The 15,357-nt window shown below is 36.8% G+C and overlaps 1 protein-coding gene across 1 annotated transcript in view; it reads left to right on the forward strand.

Annotated features, from left to right (window-relative positions):
- Positions 1–15,357, forward strand: part of LOC117036601 (collagen alpha-4(VI) chain-like) — a 98,036-nt gene that overhangs the window by 38,057 nt on the left and 44,622 nt on the right. Inside the window, exons 14-19 of the mRNA XM_033131593.1 lie at positions 5,650–5,721; positions 6,810–6,836; positions 8,285–8,329; positions 10,341–10,394; positions 13,639–13,701; positions 14,043–14,108. Of these exons, the coding sequence (XP_032987484.1) occupies positions 5,650–5,721; positions 6,810–6,836; positions 8,285–8,329; positions 10,341–10,394; positions 13,639–13,701; positions 14,043–14,108 (327 nt within the window). The remainder of the gene's footprint in view (positions 1–5,649; positions 5,722–6,809; positions 6,837–8,284; positions 8,330–10,340; positions 10,395–13,638; positions 13,702–14,042; positions 14,109–15,357) is intronic.

Consider the following 15,357-nt stretch of genomic DNA (forward strand, 5'->3'; position numbering starts at 1 on the left):
CCATCAGGATCATTGACACCAATTTCAGACAAACAGGATAAATAAGCCCTTATCTGTCCAGGGTGGGAGTTGATTTTTGTCCTCCTTCTCTGCTGTCTTAACATCCTAAAACTAAAATGTTTTATAAAAATGTTCAAGTACAAAGTAAGAAATATAAAGTGAGCAACATACGAAGGCCCTATCCTTTTCCACAGTTTCTCTTTCTGTTATTTCAGTTACCTGTGGTCAACTGCTATCCGAAATATTAAATGGAAAATTCCAGAAATGAGCAATTCATATGTTTTAAATTCTGCACTGTTCTGAGTAGCATGACAAAAATCTCACACCGTCCCACCAGAGAGGAGACCAATCCCTTTGTCCAGCATCTCCACACTAGACACTCCTGCCTGTCAGTCACTTAGTAACCCTTCCAATTATCAGATTGATTGTCGCAGTATTGCAGTATCTGTGTTCAGTTAACCCTTATTTTACTTAATAATGGCCCCAGAGCACAAGAGTAGTGATGCTGGCTATTTGGATATGCCAAAGAGTAGTGGTAAAGTGCTTCCTTTAAGTGAAAAGGTGGAAATTCGTGATTGAATTAGGAAAGCAGAAAAATTGTATGCTGAGGTTGCTAAGATTTATTGTAAGAATGAATCTTCTGCCTGTGAAATTGTGAAGAAGGGAAAGAAATTTGTGCTAGTTTTGCTGTCACATCTCAAACTGTAAACACATCTCATCGGGTAGGCATTTTGTCATCTCGCATCATCACAAGGAGACAGGAGAGTGCAGTACAATAATATATTTTGAAAGAGACACCACATTCACATAACTTTTATTACAGTGTATCATTATAATGTTTCTATTTTATTATTATTGTTGTTAATGTCTTACTGTGCCTAATATTTGGTTGGTGCAAAAGTCATTTCGGTTTTTGCAATTATTTTTAACCTTTTAAACCGCAATGACTTTTGCACCAACCTAATATATAAATTAAACTTTATCATAGGTATGCACAGGAAAAACGGCATACGAGTATATAGAGTTCGGTACTATCCATGGTTTCAGGCATCCACTTGGGGTCTTGGAATGTATCCCCCCTGGGGATGGGGGTGGGTACTGTACGCAATTTTATATAATTTTTAAATTTTATAACAGCCACCTTAAAGAAAGTAAAAAGAAATAGGCGATGTTAATTTTATTAATATATTTTACTTAACCCAATACACCCAAAATATAATCATTTCAACATGTAATTAACATAAAAATTGATGAGCGATCTCACTTTTTAAAATATACTGTCTTTGGAATCCATTATGTATTGTGCACTGATAGCGCATCTCAATTTGGACTGGACCCATCGCAGCTCTGGCAGGTCTCATTTGCTTTTTACTGTATTTCTCACAAGAGAAGGTGACTTTAAAATATGTTGTCTTTTGAATGGCTTTTCAGTTCATCTTCCATCAAAGCAGGTCTGACTGGTCTGCTCAATAGCAGACATCTCTCTGCAGATGTACAGGTTTCGTCATGGGGCCCATAATTTGTAGGTTCAAATTGAAAGTGTGTAAGGATAAATAACTGACACCCCAAACCCCCCCAAAAACCCAAAACAAAAACGCTTATTGGTGTAAAACAACTATCAGTTTTATTGTTCTTGAACTCTGGGTCGAAAAAGTGAAAGGAGAACGGGGGCGTCTGGGGTCTAAGCTGGGCTGACTAGACCTTACGAGGCTGGAGGAACCACTGCTGAGATGGCTTCCTCTCTCATCCTCTGGTGCTCAGCTGGGGTGGCTGGGATGGCGGAAGGCAGAGGGGGAAGTGTGTGGCATATGGCGACTGAGTCTCGGAGGGCACACCCAGCAGGGAGGGTCAGTCCTGAGAGTGAGCATTCCAGGAGGCCAGGGCTCAAGCTGCAAGGCTTTTGAGCAAGACTCACAAGTCACATTCTATTGGGTACAAGTGAGTCACTAAGTCCAGACCAGATTTAAGATGTGGGTGGGAAGGTTAGACTCCTCCTCTTGATGGAGGTGTGGCAGGGTCACAGAGCAGAAGACCATGCAGATTTTGTTGTGGCCATCTTTGGAAAATACTCATGAATTCTATGTATTTTCAAAATTTACCTATTGGGAGATGGTTTAAATATGCATTTGTTACACACTGAAGACTTAGTTATGTATCAAATTAGTCAGATTATCTAAAATCACAAAAAATAGTTACGTAACTTCAATAGTAAAAAAAAAAAAGCTAATATTTGTCCCCAGCTTCATATGTGCCAGATACATGGCTAAATATTTTGTATACATTTCCTCATTTCATCTACAAAACAAGATATTATTATTACCATTATTCTCATTTCTCATAAGGTAACTTGAAGCAGCCCAACATTTGAAAAGCTGCTGATGTTATTTTTTCCCTTAAGTCATGGCTATAATTGCTAGTTTTAAGCAACTACTGTGAGCAAATGGGAAACCAGCTTTTGAACATGATGGAGCTTGATGTTGAATGAGAAACCCAGTAAGGCCGAATTTTATTCTCAAAACAATTTAGCACCTGTGCCCCTTATAGGGCAACTCCCATTTTCTCATGAGAACTTAAAAAATGTATTTGCCCAAACTTTTAGGGATGTACGTGAATTAGACAAATGTCTACTTATAATATTTAACTTATTAGTTACACATAAATATTTTAAAGTCTTCATTATGTCAAATGATATATTAAATTAGAAATTCTGCTTTTTACTCTCTAATATTTCATCAACCATTTTATTAAAAATTCTTTTCATGTGGTTTCTATATCAGTTTCTTCAGCATTACTGGAGTCACTTTTGGAAACATCTCACCTGGTTTTCTAGAGTATATTGTGTTCACTTCTGTCTAAGTTGTTTGAGCTAAACCACTTTTGAATCTGTTTATGAAGTCTGTCATTGTGAATTTTATTTCTAGCTTCAAAACTCATTGCTTTATTTTTCTTATAAGAATATTTTTATGGTATCCATAATGTAATCATGAAGTCTAGTGCTTTTAAGGTAATTTTAAGTCATATTTGCATGAATCTAATGATGAAATTGTGAAGTCTCACCCTCAAATATAATAAATAAATAATCTCTGTTAGATTTCTTTACCTTCTTTGTTTTTCTTTTTTAACTGGTCTGATAGGTGACCTTTATAAGTATCCCAAAAAAGTCTCAAATTAACACTGACTGGGTGTCAATATTATGCTGTTCAAAGTTAAGTAAAAAGAGCAGTTAAGAGAGTACTCTGAAATATGGGAAACTTTGTGAAGACTCAAATGTAAGAATACTCTTTTTCCTGAGGACTAATTTTGGGAAAACAAATACCCAATTATGTATGTACAGCAACTGAAACTTTAGAAGTTGGGAATAGAAGTCATAAGAGTGGGCTTTTTCTTTTTATTCACAATTTTCTTTTGAAAAAAATTTTAATTGTGGTAGAATACACGTGGTATAAAATTTACCATCTTAATCATTTTTAAGTGTAGAGTTCTGTGGTATTAAGACCATTCACATTGTTGTGCAACAATCACCACCATTTATCTCCAGAACATTTTCATCTTATAAAACTGAATCTCTGCACCTGTTAGACACTGACTTCCTATTCCTCTCTCTCCCCAAGCCCTAGCAATAACCATTCCACTTTTTGTCTCTGTGAATTTTACCTCTCTAAGTGCCTCATTAAGTATTTGTCTTTTTGGTTATTTCACATGAAGTTTATCTATGTTGTGGCATGTTAGAATTCCTTTTTAAGGCTGAATAATAGTCGTTGTATGTTTATGCCACTTTTGTTTATCTGTTCATCTGTCAATGGACACTTGGGTTGCTTCTACCTTTGGGCTATTGTGAATAGTGCTGCTATGAACATGGGTGTGCAAATATCTCTTTGAGACCCTACTTCCAATTCTTTGAGGTATATACCCAGAAATGGAATTGTTGGATTATATAGTAATTCTCTTTCTACTTTTTTTAGAAACTACTGTACTGTTTTCAACAACAGCTATACTCTTATATTCTCACCAAAAAGTGCATAAGAGTTCCAATTTCTTCCCATCCTTGCCAACACTTAAAAAAAAAGCCATTGTAAGAGGGGGTTTATTTTTAATGTTTTGTTAAAAATAAACTTTAAGAACTTTTCCTTGGTGTCCCTGCTTTATCAGGGACATTTGTTTTGTATATATTTTGCATGTATTTTGCATATATTTGTTTGGCTTATTTTCTAATAAAGACAACAACCAATTATCCATGATTGATAACACTACATAGTGCAATATAGTAAGTGTGTTAGAATTAAATTTTCCAGATGAAGCTAAGCCCCACACATTGAACCTAAAAATGCATATAGACTAGGAAGAAGGGGAGAAAGCAGACATCTATTTGGCATCTACTGTGTGTTAGGCATTGTGTATACGTTATGGCATTTAATCTTCATCACAACCCTACTGAAATGTGTTAATACTTTCATTTTACAGAGGTGAAAGTAGAAACTCAGAGACAGTAAGTGATTTATTAAGGTCAGATAGAGAGGATTGGAGATATGCCCAAACTCATGTCTATCTGATGCCAGAACCTGCGCTTTTCTCATTATCTCTTGCTGTCTGTTGAGTATAAAACACCTCTTTTGTCCAATCCATTTGTGAAGTACTTTCAATACAGTATCCCATACATTCATTGCAACAATCCTTGAATGGTTATAATCAGTATTATTCAGATCCACTTTTTATAAATGGAGAAAATTGTAATTCATTGTTTGTCCAAGCTTATAAAATAAGTTGGAAACAGAACTGGGCTTGAACCCAGATCCTTTCATTTTTAGATCCAGAGAACGTCACACTTTACCATATTCCTTTTTACTGTCCAGGGCAATTTATGTAGGGAAGTTATATAATCTCATTAAGCCAAAGTTAGAGGTTACATTTATAGACACTGTTTTGAGGAAAACTCATGGGGTATACCGTACTTTCTAATTTATATTTGATCAGTTTGGCAAAAGGCATGATATCTACCATTCCCTTCCTTTTTTACTACGTAGATCAAAGAGTAATATTCATTATAATTCAGGAAGTCATTCTTCAAATCCTGATTGGAAGTCTACTGTGTGCAGACACTGTGCTTAGGGCTGGGAACCCAGAGATTAATAAATGGGACACTGTCCTTGTCTCCAAGAAGCCCACAATATAGCAGGAAACAATATAACCCAAAACAATAATAACACACGATGTAACTGAAAAACCTTTTTAGAAGAGGAGGTGACAAATAATCTATACCTTAGGAATGGGCAGGATTTCACCTACAAGAGAAAAAGTTACATAGTGGTTTATTCTTTGTGGGACCACAAGGAAACCATCCAACTTTAATTGCCTGAAGGAAATATTCTGACATACACACCTCGGTTTTGTTTGCTGAAGTTTTGCCCATGTGGCTTGACTGCATTGATCAAAAATATAGATAATTTGGATTTGTATGATTTGGGGTCATCAATATGGGCAGTTGATGAACATTCTGATTGCCTTGTAGGTGATCTGGTCAAGCCTCTGAGAATGTAAAGTAATTGTAAGGACCACATCCCATTTTAGTCATTCTGATCGTCATTATTGCTGGTTTGAATCAGTTGGGTGGTAATAGAGACAGGTAGCTCCATGTGTATCTTTATTTCACAGGGAGAAAGAGGCCCCCAAGGTCCTCCTGGACTCCGAGGTGAGGAAGGATGCCCGGGGATGAGAGGACCTAAGGTGAGTGTCCTTCGAGCTGTGCAATTCTCTCTCTATCTCTCTGTTTTATCCCTTGAGTTTGAGGAAAACCTTAATTCTTCAACATAGGTCTGGCATCTTGGCTCCTTCTCAGATGGACCGTTTCCCAGAAGGAAAGCCTGAGAAAAGGAATCAAGTGCAGATAGTTTACTGGAAGGCAATCTCAGTAAACACTAGTAGGGAGTAGAAAAGTTAGACAGGGAGGGAAGGTGGCCTAAAAAATGTGTATTATCAATTCAATTCCCACCATGGGCAGACAGAGCGTAATCCTGCAGAGGAACCCTGGCAGCCAGTATTATCCCATTAAGGAGTGAGGGAGCTGGGGTATTCATACACCAAATCCTCTCAGGCATTAGGTGAGGGCTGTTCCCATGGGTCATTAATTCCCCAGCACTTCTGGCCTGTCCTGCATGTGGGCAGGCTCTGGTACCAGAAAAAAGCCTCAGGAAAAGAGTCACAGTGCTGGCAGTTGGAAGGTGGGCTTGACAACACTGAACATTTAAAGGTTAAAGGGATAATGGGTGGGGCACCCTTGTGGTTGCATGTCTCTTAATCTTGCAAGATTAAGATTAAATGTCTCTTAATCTTCTGCATTTAGAGCATCTCCTTTAATATGGCCAGAAAAGTTTTTCTATAACCTCAGAGTCTTATAGAGAGTTTTTTTTCCTGACCACAGTGACCATATTCTGTGTATTTTAACAAATTTTTCTTTCATTTAATTGGTCTTCTTGTTCTTAGAAGCCCACTCATGCTTGTTATCCAGTTATTTCATTTTAGTTTGAAAAATACTTACAATAAATGGCAGGTCACTGCTGTTTCTTGCTCAGAACAAGAATCTTGCTCTACGATGTGAAGAGTTGCAAGGCGCAATTTTTCTCCAAGCCACAAGCAAAAGGGAGTGGTAGTAATCAGAGTACTGTGACGTCCATTACAGTTGCTTGAGAAGAAATCTTCATTTTGATCTAATAATTGTGTTTTCTTGATATCAGAGAACATATGGTTACCTAAGTGAAACAATGGTATAAAAGTCTCATTTAAGCTCAATTCTTTTTATTTCTTCCCAACTTTAGGGAGAAAGAGGATTTTCAGGAGAGAAGGTAGGTAACCTTATTCACTCTTCCTAAACTGGAGAGCAGTTTCTTTTAGAAACTTTAAAATACTGAGTCCAATCACTTTTCCTTTGCTTGAGGGAGGTGGGGCTTAAAACTTTTAGAGGAAGAAATATGTCAGATGGTATTAACAGCTAAACTGTCACGCTAATGAATGGCCATTTCAGGCTTAAGGTAGGGATATATGTTATCATTTGAAGGCTTGCTAATGCTAAAATAATTAAGCCACCATATTTATCACATAATAGTCTGGAAGAGTTTGTCCTGAATTCAAAGTGTGGTTGGGAGGGTCTGGTCATGGTGATATCAAATGGGAGAGAAATGCTAGGACAGGGTTGGTGAGAAAGGAGTTGGCAAAATAAGGGAATAACTTCACATTCAGATTCAGAAGCAAAGTATCCATTTTCTCATTCATTTATTCAAAAAAATATTTATTAGGTACCCACTCTGTTCCCCACATTATCCTAGGCAGTGGTTGCAAAACGATGAACAAGAGAGACAAGGGCTGATAAAGCTTCTTTACTCGTGTCTCCTGGTATCACTGATTCACCCCATATGGCCTGTGGCAAATTTATCATATAATTTTAGTCTGAGAATTTGGCATGTTATTTTCATGCACTAGCTTGGCTGTGCTTTGGTTAAAAAAAAAAATGCCTGGAACTTTATTTCCTCATGTGGACAGTAAGAGTACATCAACTATTTCACACATGTGAAATGCATTGTATTGTATTTTGCTTGCAAATCTCTGAACTTTTTTTCAAAAGATACTTTAAAATAAATATTTTAACTGTCATTTTGAGGTTGTTGGCCAAACAAAGGGCTCATAATTTGAAAGTGATGACCTATTTGATGAGATGTCATCATGCAGCTGCCGGTTTTTACTCTTACCATCTAGTAGCCTAGGTTTTCATTTCTTATGGAGCTTTTTTATTGTAAGTCTCCCAAATGTACATGTATGCATACACTGCCATTTCATTTCTCCTTAATCTGAGATCACCCAAATTTCCCTTATGCAGATTAATTCAGGCATATTTGCCAGTCTTCTTAAAGAAAAACTGGTTAAAAACAAAAGGACCACCTTTAACATTACAGATACCCGGTGGGAAATGTTTCACTTAGTCTTGTGAAAGAGTTACTTGTTTCCAGTGCAAAACTTTAAAAGCAAGTCTTTCTATCCATTCAAAATTCGAGTTTTGTTTTTTTCTTTGGCCCCTAAAGCTGCCGGCAAAAACAGTATATAATGCTAATGACTACTTCAGAAAGAAAATAAGCATTGCTTTTTAATCATGGAATACAGTATGTAAATGTTGCTTTGGGAGGTCTAGATTCATCTAACTAAAAAAGTAATATTAGCAAGGAAATTAACATCAAAGCAATAATCATGTATTTCTGGTCTTCTTGTCTCTCTAATGTTCTCATGTTCCTTTGCTCTACAGGGCAACTCTGGTGAGGAAGGTGTTGATGGCTTGGATGGAGAACAGGTACAGAAAGTTTCTCATTCTATGTTTCACTCCTGTACTAGCTTGGCATTTAGCTCTCTATTTATACTTTTCATAATTAGTCTAGAAATTTTAACATGCGTGCTCAATAGTCTAAAGTTAATATTTGCCCTTATCTTCAAAATACAAGGACTCTAGAAACTTAACCCTAATGAGCTGCCTCCCATATTACATATTATTGTCCAGTATTTTATTTCCATCTTTTTTTGTTAAATTCTACTGATTAGACACTATTATTATTTTATCAGTCAATGCTTATCTAGCTTTATTTACCCTTATATTTATTCTTATCATTGTTGACTTCAAAAGAACACGAAAAGGTCGTGTTTCTTTTGCCTAAGGTAAAACTTTTAGAATTTCCTTTAATGAAGTTCATAAACTCCCTTGGTTTTTGTTTCTCTGAAAATCTCTTCATTTTAACCTTTTTCTTGAGAAATAGTTCTTGAGTAAACAATTATTTTCTTTCAGCACTTTGAAAATGTTATTTTGTAACGTTCTGGCTTCTACTGTCTTCTGTATTTCATTATTGCTATTAAGTTATCCATCAAACTAATTGTTGTTCTTTGATCAGCAGTCTTAGAAGCAATATCAGGCTGCTTTAAAATTTCCCATTCTTTCTATCTAGTTTTCTGTAGTTTTTTTTAAATTTTTGCTTTAGGTATAACTTTTTTCATTTTTTTCTTTTTTCTTTTCAATTACACTTGACATTCAATATTACTTTATATTAGTTTCAGGTGTACAGCATAGTGGTTAGACATTTATATAATTTGTGAAATAATCCCCCCAATAAATCTAGTAACCACCTGGCACCATACATTGTTATTACAATATTATGGGCTATGTTTCCTATGCTGTACTTTACATCCCCTTGACTATTTTGTAGCTACCAATCTGTACTTCTTAATCCCTTCACAGTTTTCTGCAGTTTTGATATGATGTGTCCAGGTGTGGATTTCTTTTTATTTATCCTGCTTGGGACTTGTTAGGCTCTTGAATCTAAGCATTTGCGCATTCTGTAATTTTTTGAAAGTCCTTAGCAAATTATCATTTTGAAATTTTTCTTTTTCATTTTCTCTGTTATCTCTTTATAATGTCTAATAAGAAATTTGTGAGACCTTCTCATTCTAACCTCAATGTCTCTTAACTTTTCTTTTTGCTTTGTCTTTTCTGTGCTGCATTCTGAATAATTTCTTCAGTTTCTAGTTCACGAATCCTTATGCCTCTTATGTTTAATATATCATTTCACCTGTCAATTAGATTTTTAATTTCAATTATTCTAATTTTCATTGCAAGAAGTTCTATTTGATTCTTTCTCAAATCCACTTGGTCTTTTTTAAATATATTTGCTTTTACTTTTACTCATTCTTTTTTTCTTACTTATTTAAATGTGTTAAATATACTTATTTTATATTCTGTGTATGATAATTCTAATATCTATCATCATTGCTAGTCTGATTTTGTTGTCTGTTGTTTCTGTTGGCTCCCCATCCTGGTGTCTCCCTCATGTGTGATGTGATATTTTGATTTAAACTTATTTTTGATTGAACTTTATCTATGAGAAGTCATTAAGGTCTGAGTTGAAGGTTGTTTGCTTCTGCCACGTAATTGGTGGCACTACCTCCTAGGACCACTTTAGTATAGATGATCAAGTCGTGATTTTTTCACACCACACTGAATGATAATTTTTAGGACCACCAATGGCTATTACTTCTGTGGAGTCTTGCTTTCTCTTTATTCTAAACTCTAAGGATTTCTCTTTTTCTCTATCAGCTCATTAATGTATATAAAATATTTTAAAATTTATTTGTAATTTTAAATTGTTTTTTCAAAGGGAGGATTGTTCATTGCATTTAGTCTGTCACATACTCAGAAATAGAATGGTAAAAAAACTTTCCACTGTTGGCTAGAATGTGAAACTATGTGAAAAAAGTTTCTGGTGTGACTAATATAACAAAGATTCTTTATATATTTATTTTTTCTTTTCTTTTTTTAGGGTAATCGTGGAATCCCCGGGTCATCTGGAGAAAAAGGAAACAGGGGAAATCGGGTAAAGTATGAGGATATTCTTTTCTCATATTTCTATCGCTTTTACTGACCTTGATAGTTTACTTTTAAGTTTTGGGAAAAAGTCATCTTGTGGCTTAAGTACTACATTGGGAGTTAAAGGGAAATAAATATTAGAAGACTGTTTGGAAGCTTTAACTTAAGGCCTGACTCTGTTGATAGTGAAATGAATAATGTAAACTAAGTTATTTAACTTTTTGTAATTCTCAATCCCTATCTCACAAGCTTTTATGTCTCCCTATTGCCAATGATTCAGTCTTACATCCAAGGTCTTTTAACCACATCCTTCACTAATCTCAGTCAAGAAGTGTCCTTCCCAGGATTAAGAAATACAAATTGGCAGTTATAAAATAGTCCTGGGGATGTAAAGTACAGCATAAGGAATATAGTCAATATTGTAATAACTATGTGTGGTGTCAGATGGGTACTAGACTTATCAGGGTGATCACATCATAAAGTATATAAATGTCTAATCACTATGTTGTATACCTGAAGTGAATAAAATTTTGTATGTCAACTGTAATTGAAAAATAAGGGAAGAAGTATCCTTCCCAGTCAAATTGTACTACTCATTGTCCCCCGAAGATTCCTTATGAATACCTCCCACTGTGTCTTGGCTTGTGCTGGGTACTCCACCCTGGAATGCCTTTTCCCTGCCTCCATCTTCAGTGCTTATTTGAGCATCACTTTTTCTTCAGTTTCCACTTCTCTCTATCCTCCTCATGATGCTCTCATTGACCATGTCTGTCTGTTGTGATCTCCTTCTCTACATCCTTCCAATGTACATTATTTGTACTATCTGCTTAACAGTGACTATACAATGCCTCCTGCTGATAATTATATTTCTATGTAAGGAAAGGCATATGTACTCAACTGTCCCTTCCTGTGCCAATGGTAGACATTATTAACCAATTATAGAATACAGCCTGAAGGATCCATCTCAACACAGTACTATAATCAGCTTCTGTTGAATGATTGGATTAGACAAGGGGATAAAATTTATTTACTTACTATTTTTTTTGTACTCCTCATGGAATTAGAGTAATGCTTAACCTCAAGGTGTGGATTGATTTCCTGCTAAATGAAATAGGACATCATAAGAAATGGCTCTTTATGGAGGTTTAATTTTTAATCTGCAGTTTGTGGATCAGATTTTGGAGAATGTGGAAGACACCATACTTCCCTCAAGAGAGGAGAGCCTTCAGTTTCCGTTGAATCTAGTTAAATTCAGTAAACACCTGTCAAGTGTTTCCTACCTGTAGGGCATTTTGCTAGACACAAAGAAGAGTTCAGAGATAAATAAGTCATGGTTATGACCAACAAAGAGCTTATTAAGTGGTGAAAGAGATAAGATTTATACAGGAAGAACTATAATACAAGATAGGATGGATAAAGGCTGCAAGAATGGTGCAAATAAAGAACAAGTGGGAGCACAGTGACTTGGAGAGGAATCTAAAACAAGGTCGTGTTTCTTTATGAGATCAATTATCAAAATTTATTGAGCATCTATTGTAATTCAGATGTGACTGCAGAATGGGGAGCAAAACAGGCCTGGGTTCTGTTTCTCAGAACTGGCCTCTATGGGGAGAGAGCCATTGATGAAATAATCATGGAAGTAGACATACAATTACTGCTGAGATTAGTGCTTGAAGGAGAGGTAAATGACAGTGGGATCTGATCTAGCCTGTGCAGTCAGAAAGGCTTTACTGAGGGAGTGAAGATGGGATGAAACTTAAAAGATGAGTGACAACTAGATGGTGAGGGAGGAGAGAAAGGGGCAAGAGACTAACTTTCCATGCTAAGGTCTGTGACATTTGAGCATGGCGCTGAAAGGTGGAGAGGGCTCTGGAACACCAGGGAACACAGGAAACCAAGACATTTTTCACTCAGACCTCCGTGAGAGAGACACACAGGGTACTCCAGGTTAAGAAAAAGGAAAAACTTAGAGTTAGAAGAACTCCGAATGGGTTTGGACAAACAAGGGTTCCAATTCAACAAGAGTGGAAAGTGAGATAAAAAACATAAAGAATGGGAGGAAAGCATGGAAGAGCAACTTGGAGTCAATTTACTGTCATGAATAGGGGTTTTGTCTTTACTATTGCATAGTCAGGTGCTATCGAAGGTTTCTAGGCAAGGAAAACATTCAAAGCTACGTGTTTAGAATATTACTCTGGAAACTAGTGTCTGGGTCAGAAAAAGGAAGGACTAAGAGTTCGACAAATCGTAATAGGAACCACATGCCAGGGTCTGTACTCAGCTTTTTAACTTACTATTCCATGTAATTCCTATACCAACTCTATGAGCTAGGTATATCTGTTTCACCAATGAGAAAATTGTCTTAGAGAAGTCAAAGAAATTTGCCTGCCTAGTAAGGTAAGCAGCAGGATTGGAAATGAGAATTAACAAAATTTTTTTTTACCATTATATCAGTCCAGAAAAGAGGTAAGGATAAGTTTCAAGTTATAATGAAGAGCCTTCTTTCGGAGCCTAGAGAACATTCCATTCTTTGTGTGTCTGAGACCCAGATCTCAGAAAAAGGTCCCACTTCATTATTTTCAGAGTGGATGTATACCCTCCAGAACTAGGCACATAACATCATCTGGGGAAGGTTCTTGGGGTGGGGGCTGTCCCTGACTCTGTGACTCTGTGGGAGCTACTACACAGGTGTGGTACCATTAAGGGCAAGTTTTAAGAGAAGCCACTATTTGCTGATCATGTCATAGTCTTACAGCAAGTTGCTTCATCTCTCTGGTGCCCTGTCTATATCAGTCAGGAACTCTGGAACCATTTTCTTCTCTTTTTTCCTGTGTTTCATAAGCTCTTGCTCTGCTTATGTTACCCACGTTCGTGATGGAGAAAACCTTCTTATCCTTACATGTGTTACTGTGTGGGAGCATCACGGAGGAGTGGAAAGATCAAGGGACTTGGGTGTAGGGAGACCTGGATCCAACTTCTCTGAGCCTCAGGTCTCTCATGGAAAAAGGGGGTAATTCCTGAGTTGTGAGGGTTAAATGAGGTAGTGCACTCTGTGGGCCAAGCATAGGACAAATTTCAAATAGTAGTCTATTCTGTGTCTCAACCTCACTTCTTTGTCAGTGAATACTTTAAAGTTTAAGTAATAAATTGCTCTTTTAATTTGATTCTCATTTTTCCTTCTTAATGTTTTCTTTTCTTTAGGAAATAGGTGATTTAAAAAAGTGACACTTGTTTTTGTGTGTGTGATTTAGGGCTTGATTGGACCACCTGGACAACCTGGAGAGCATGGAGAGCCTGGGTTAAGGGGAGATCCTGTGAGTAGTGGCTGAGGGGTTTCTACTGCTTTAATCCTGGGGCTTGTAAACAGTTTACTTGAGCACAAAGGCAGAGAACAATTAATTATTCATTCGTGAGGCATCATTCAGCCTATTTTAGTGTGGTAACAAGAGATTTGAGAGAAAACCTATCTTATAGGACATTTGATTCTTAAAGAGTTTGGAATTATAATTGCATTGCATCATTGAGATTACTGAATAGGCCTAGACAATTAAAAACATCCAATCTGTGCCTTTTTTTTTCCTTAATCCTGCTTCCTATAATTTCTTTTCTTGTCTTTCCTGTCCAGCTGAGGTAAGCAATCTTTTATTTTTTTCAGGGGGATTCCGGAATTGATAGTTATATCCAAGGCCTTAAGGGAGAAAAAGGAAGGCATGGACCTCAGGTAAGATGGTCTCTGTTTGCTTAGGGATATTAGTATCCGTGGGAAAAGATGCTAGCAGGTGCCGAAGTCTTGGCATTCTGGTTGGATCAGCATAGAAAACCAGAGCAAACCTGTGGGACTCCATTGTCTATTCAGAGATGGGAGCTCTGAATGCGAATCCCCACGTACATCCTTGTCCACGTGTCCGTGTGTCATAGGGTTTTTTTTTTACTTCTGTACAAATCTTATCTTCCACAACGCTCATAATACATGTTACTTTGCCTCTTTTGTCCTTGGTTTCTTCATATCCAAAATGAAAGTATCAGACTCTGAGATCACTGAGATCTTTCCAGTTTTAAATTCTCCAATTTTATAATGATGTCTTGATGTAAAAGATGCTCTGGGTCATTATGCATCCGGTGTGCTTTCCATCACAGCCAATGGTGACTGATGTGAATTGGGCACTAGCCCATTTTTAAACACAGGATTCCTGTCTAGTTCTAAAGACTAGAAGTGTCGTGACAGAAGACATCACAAGAGGAAAGAGACTTGTTAACTTGACAGACGCTAACTTGCTGGAAGCCATTTTTAGGTTTTTATGTCTTAGACATTAAAATGCATGACTCTGAAAAGTGACTAAAATAACCCAAGTGTCTCAGTCCTCACAGCTCATCATTCCCAATTTCCAGGAATGAGGTCTGCATACCAACATATCTACAACTGTAGAGAAACCTCTGTTTGCTTTGAACTCCAATTTTCATCCTTTGACAAAATGGTGGGATATCAAGGTTCTCTTTCCTGGACTGTGGCTAGTTCACATCCGTTTTATATATGTCCAGGTCCTGAATAAAATCCAGTTTGTAACAAAGTCATTATTATGTAACTATGTGAAAAAAAAACCTGTCACGATTTGCTGCAAGAATTTCTCATCCTGGTGTTAATGACAGTTATTTTGGACAAACTTCACTGAGAGGGTTCTCTTTGGTGAGCTGAGATTAGAAAGCCCTGTGAATATCCACTCAACAAGAATAACCCACTCAGCGATGGGATTGAGCTAAGAAAACAGCAGGGTAGCAACCCTTAATTCATCTGGGCTCCAGTTTCCTCCCCTGCAAAGTGGGCACATTAGAGAAACCATTTCAAAGTTTCCATGAGCTAGTGGTTGTCATGGGAAGAAAGGGCATGACCTGTGTATAAACTGAGCTTTGGTTCCATGGTTTGCTCATGATTTAACAGCTGGAAAGGAACTCAGGTATCTAGATAAACAGTC

The sequence above is a fragment of the Rhinolophus ferrumequinum genome, chromosome 17, assembly GCF_004115265.2.
Source record: "Rhinolophus ferrumequinum isolate MPI-CBG mRhiFer1 chromosome 17, mRhiFer1_v1.p, whole genome shotgun sequence".
Classification (NCBI taxonomy): Eukaryota; Metazoa; Chordata; class Mammalia; order Chiroptera; family Rhinolophidae; genus Rhinolophus; species Rhinolophus ferrumequinum.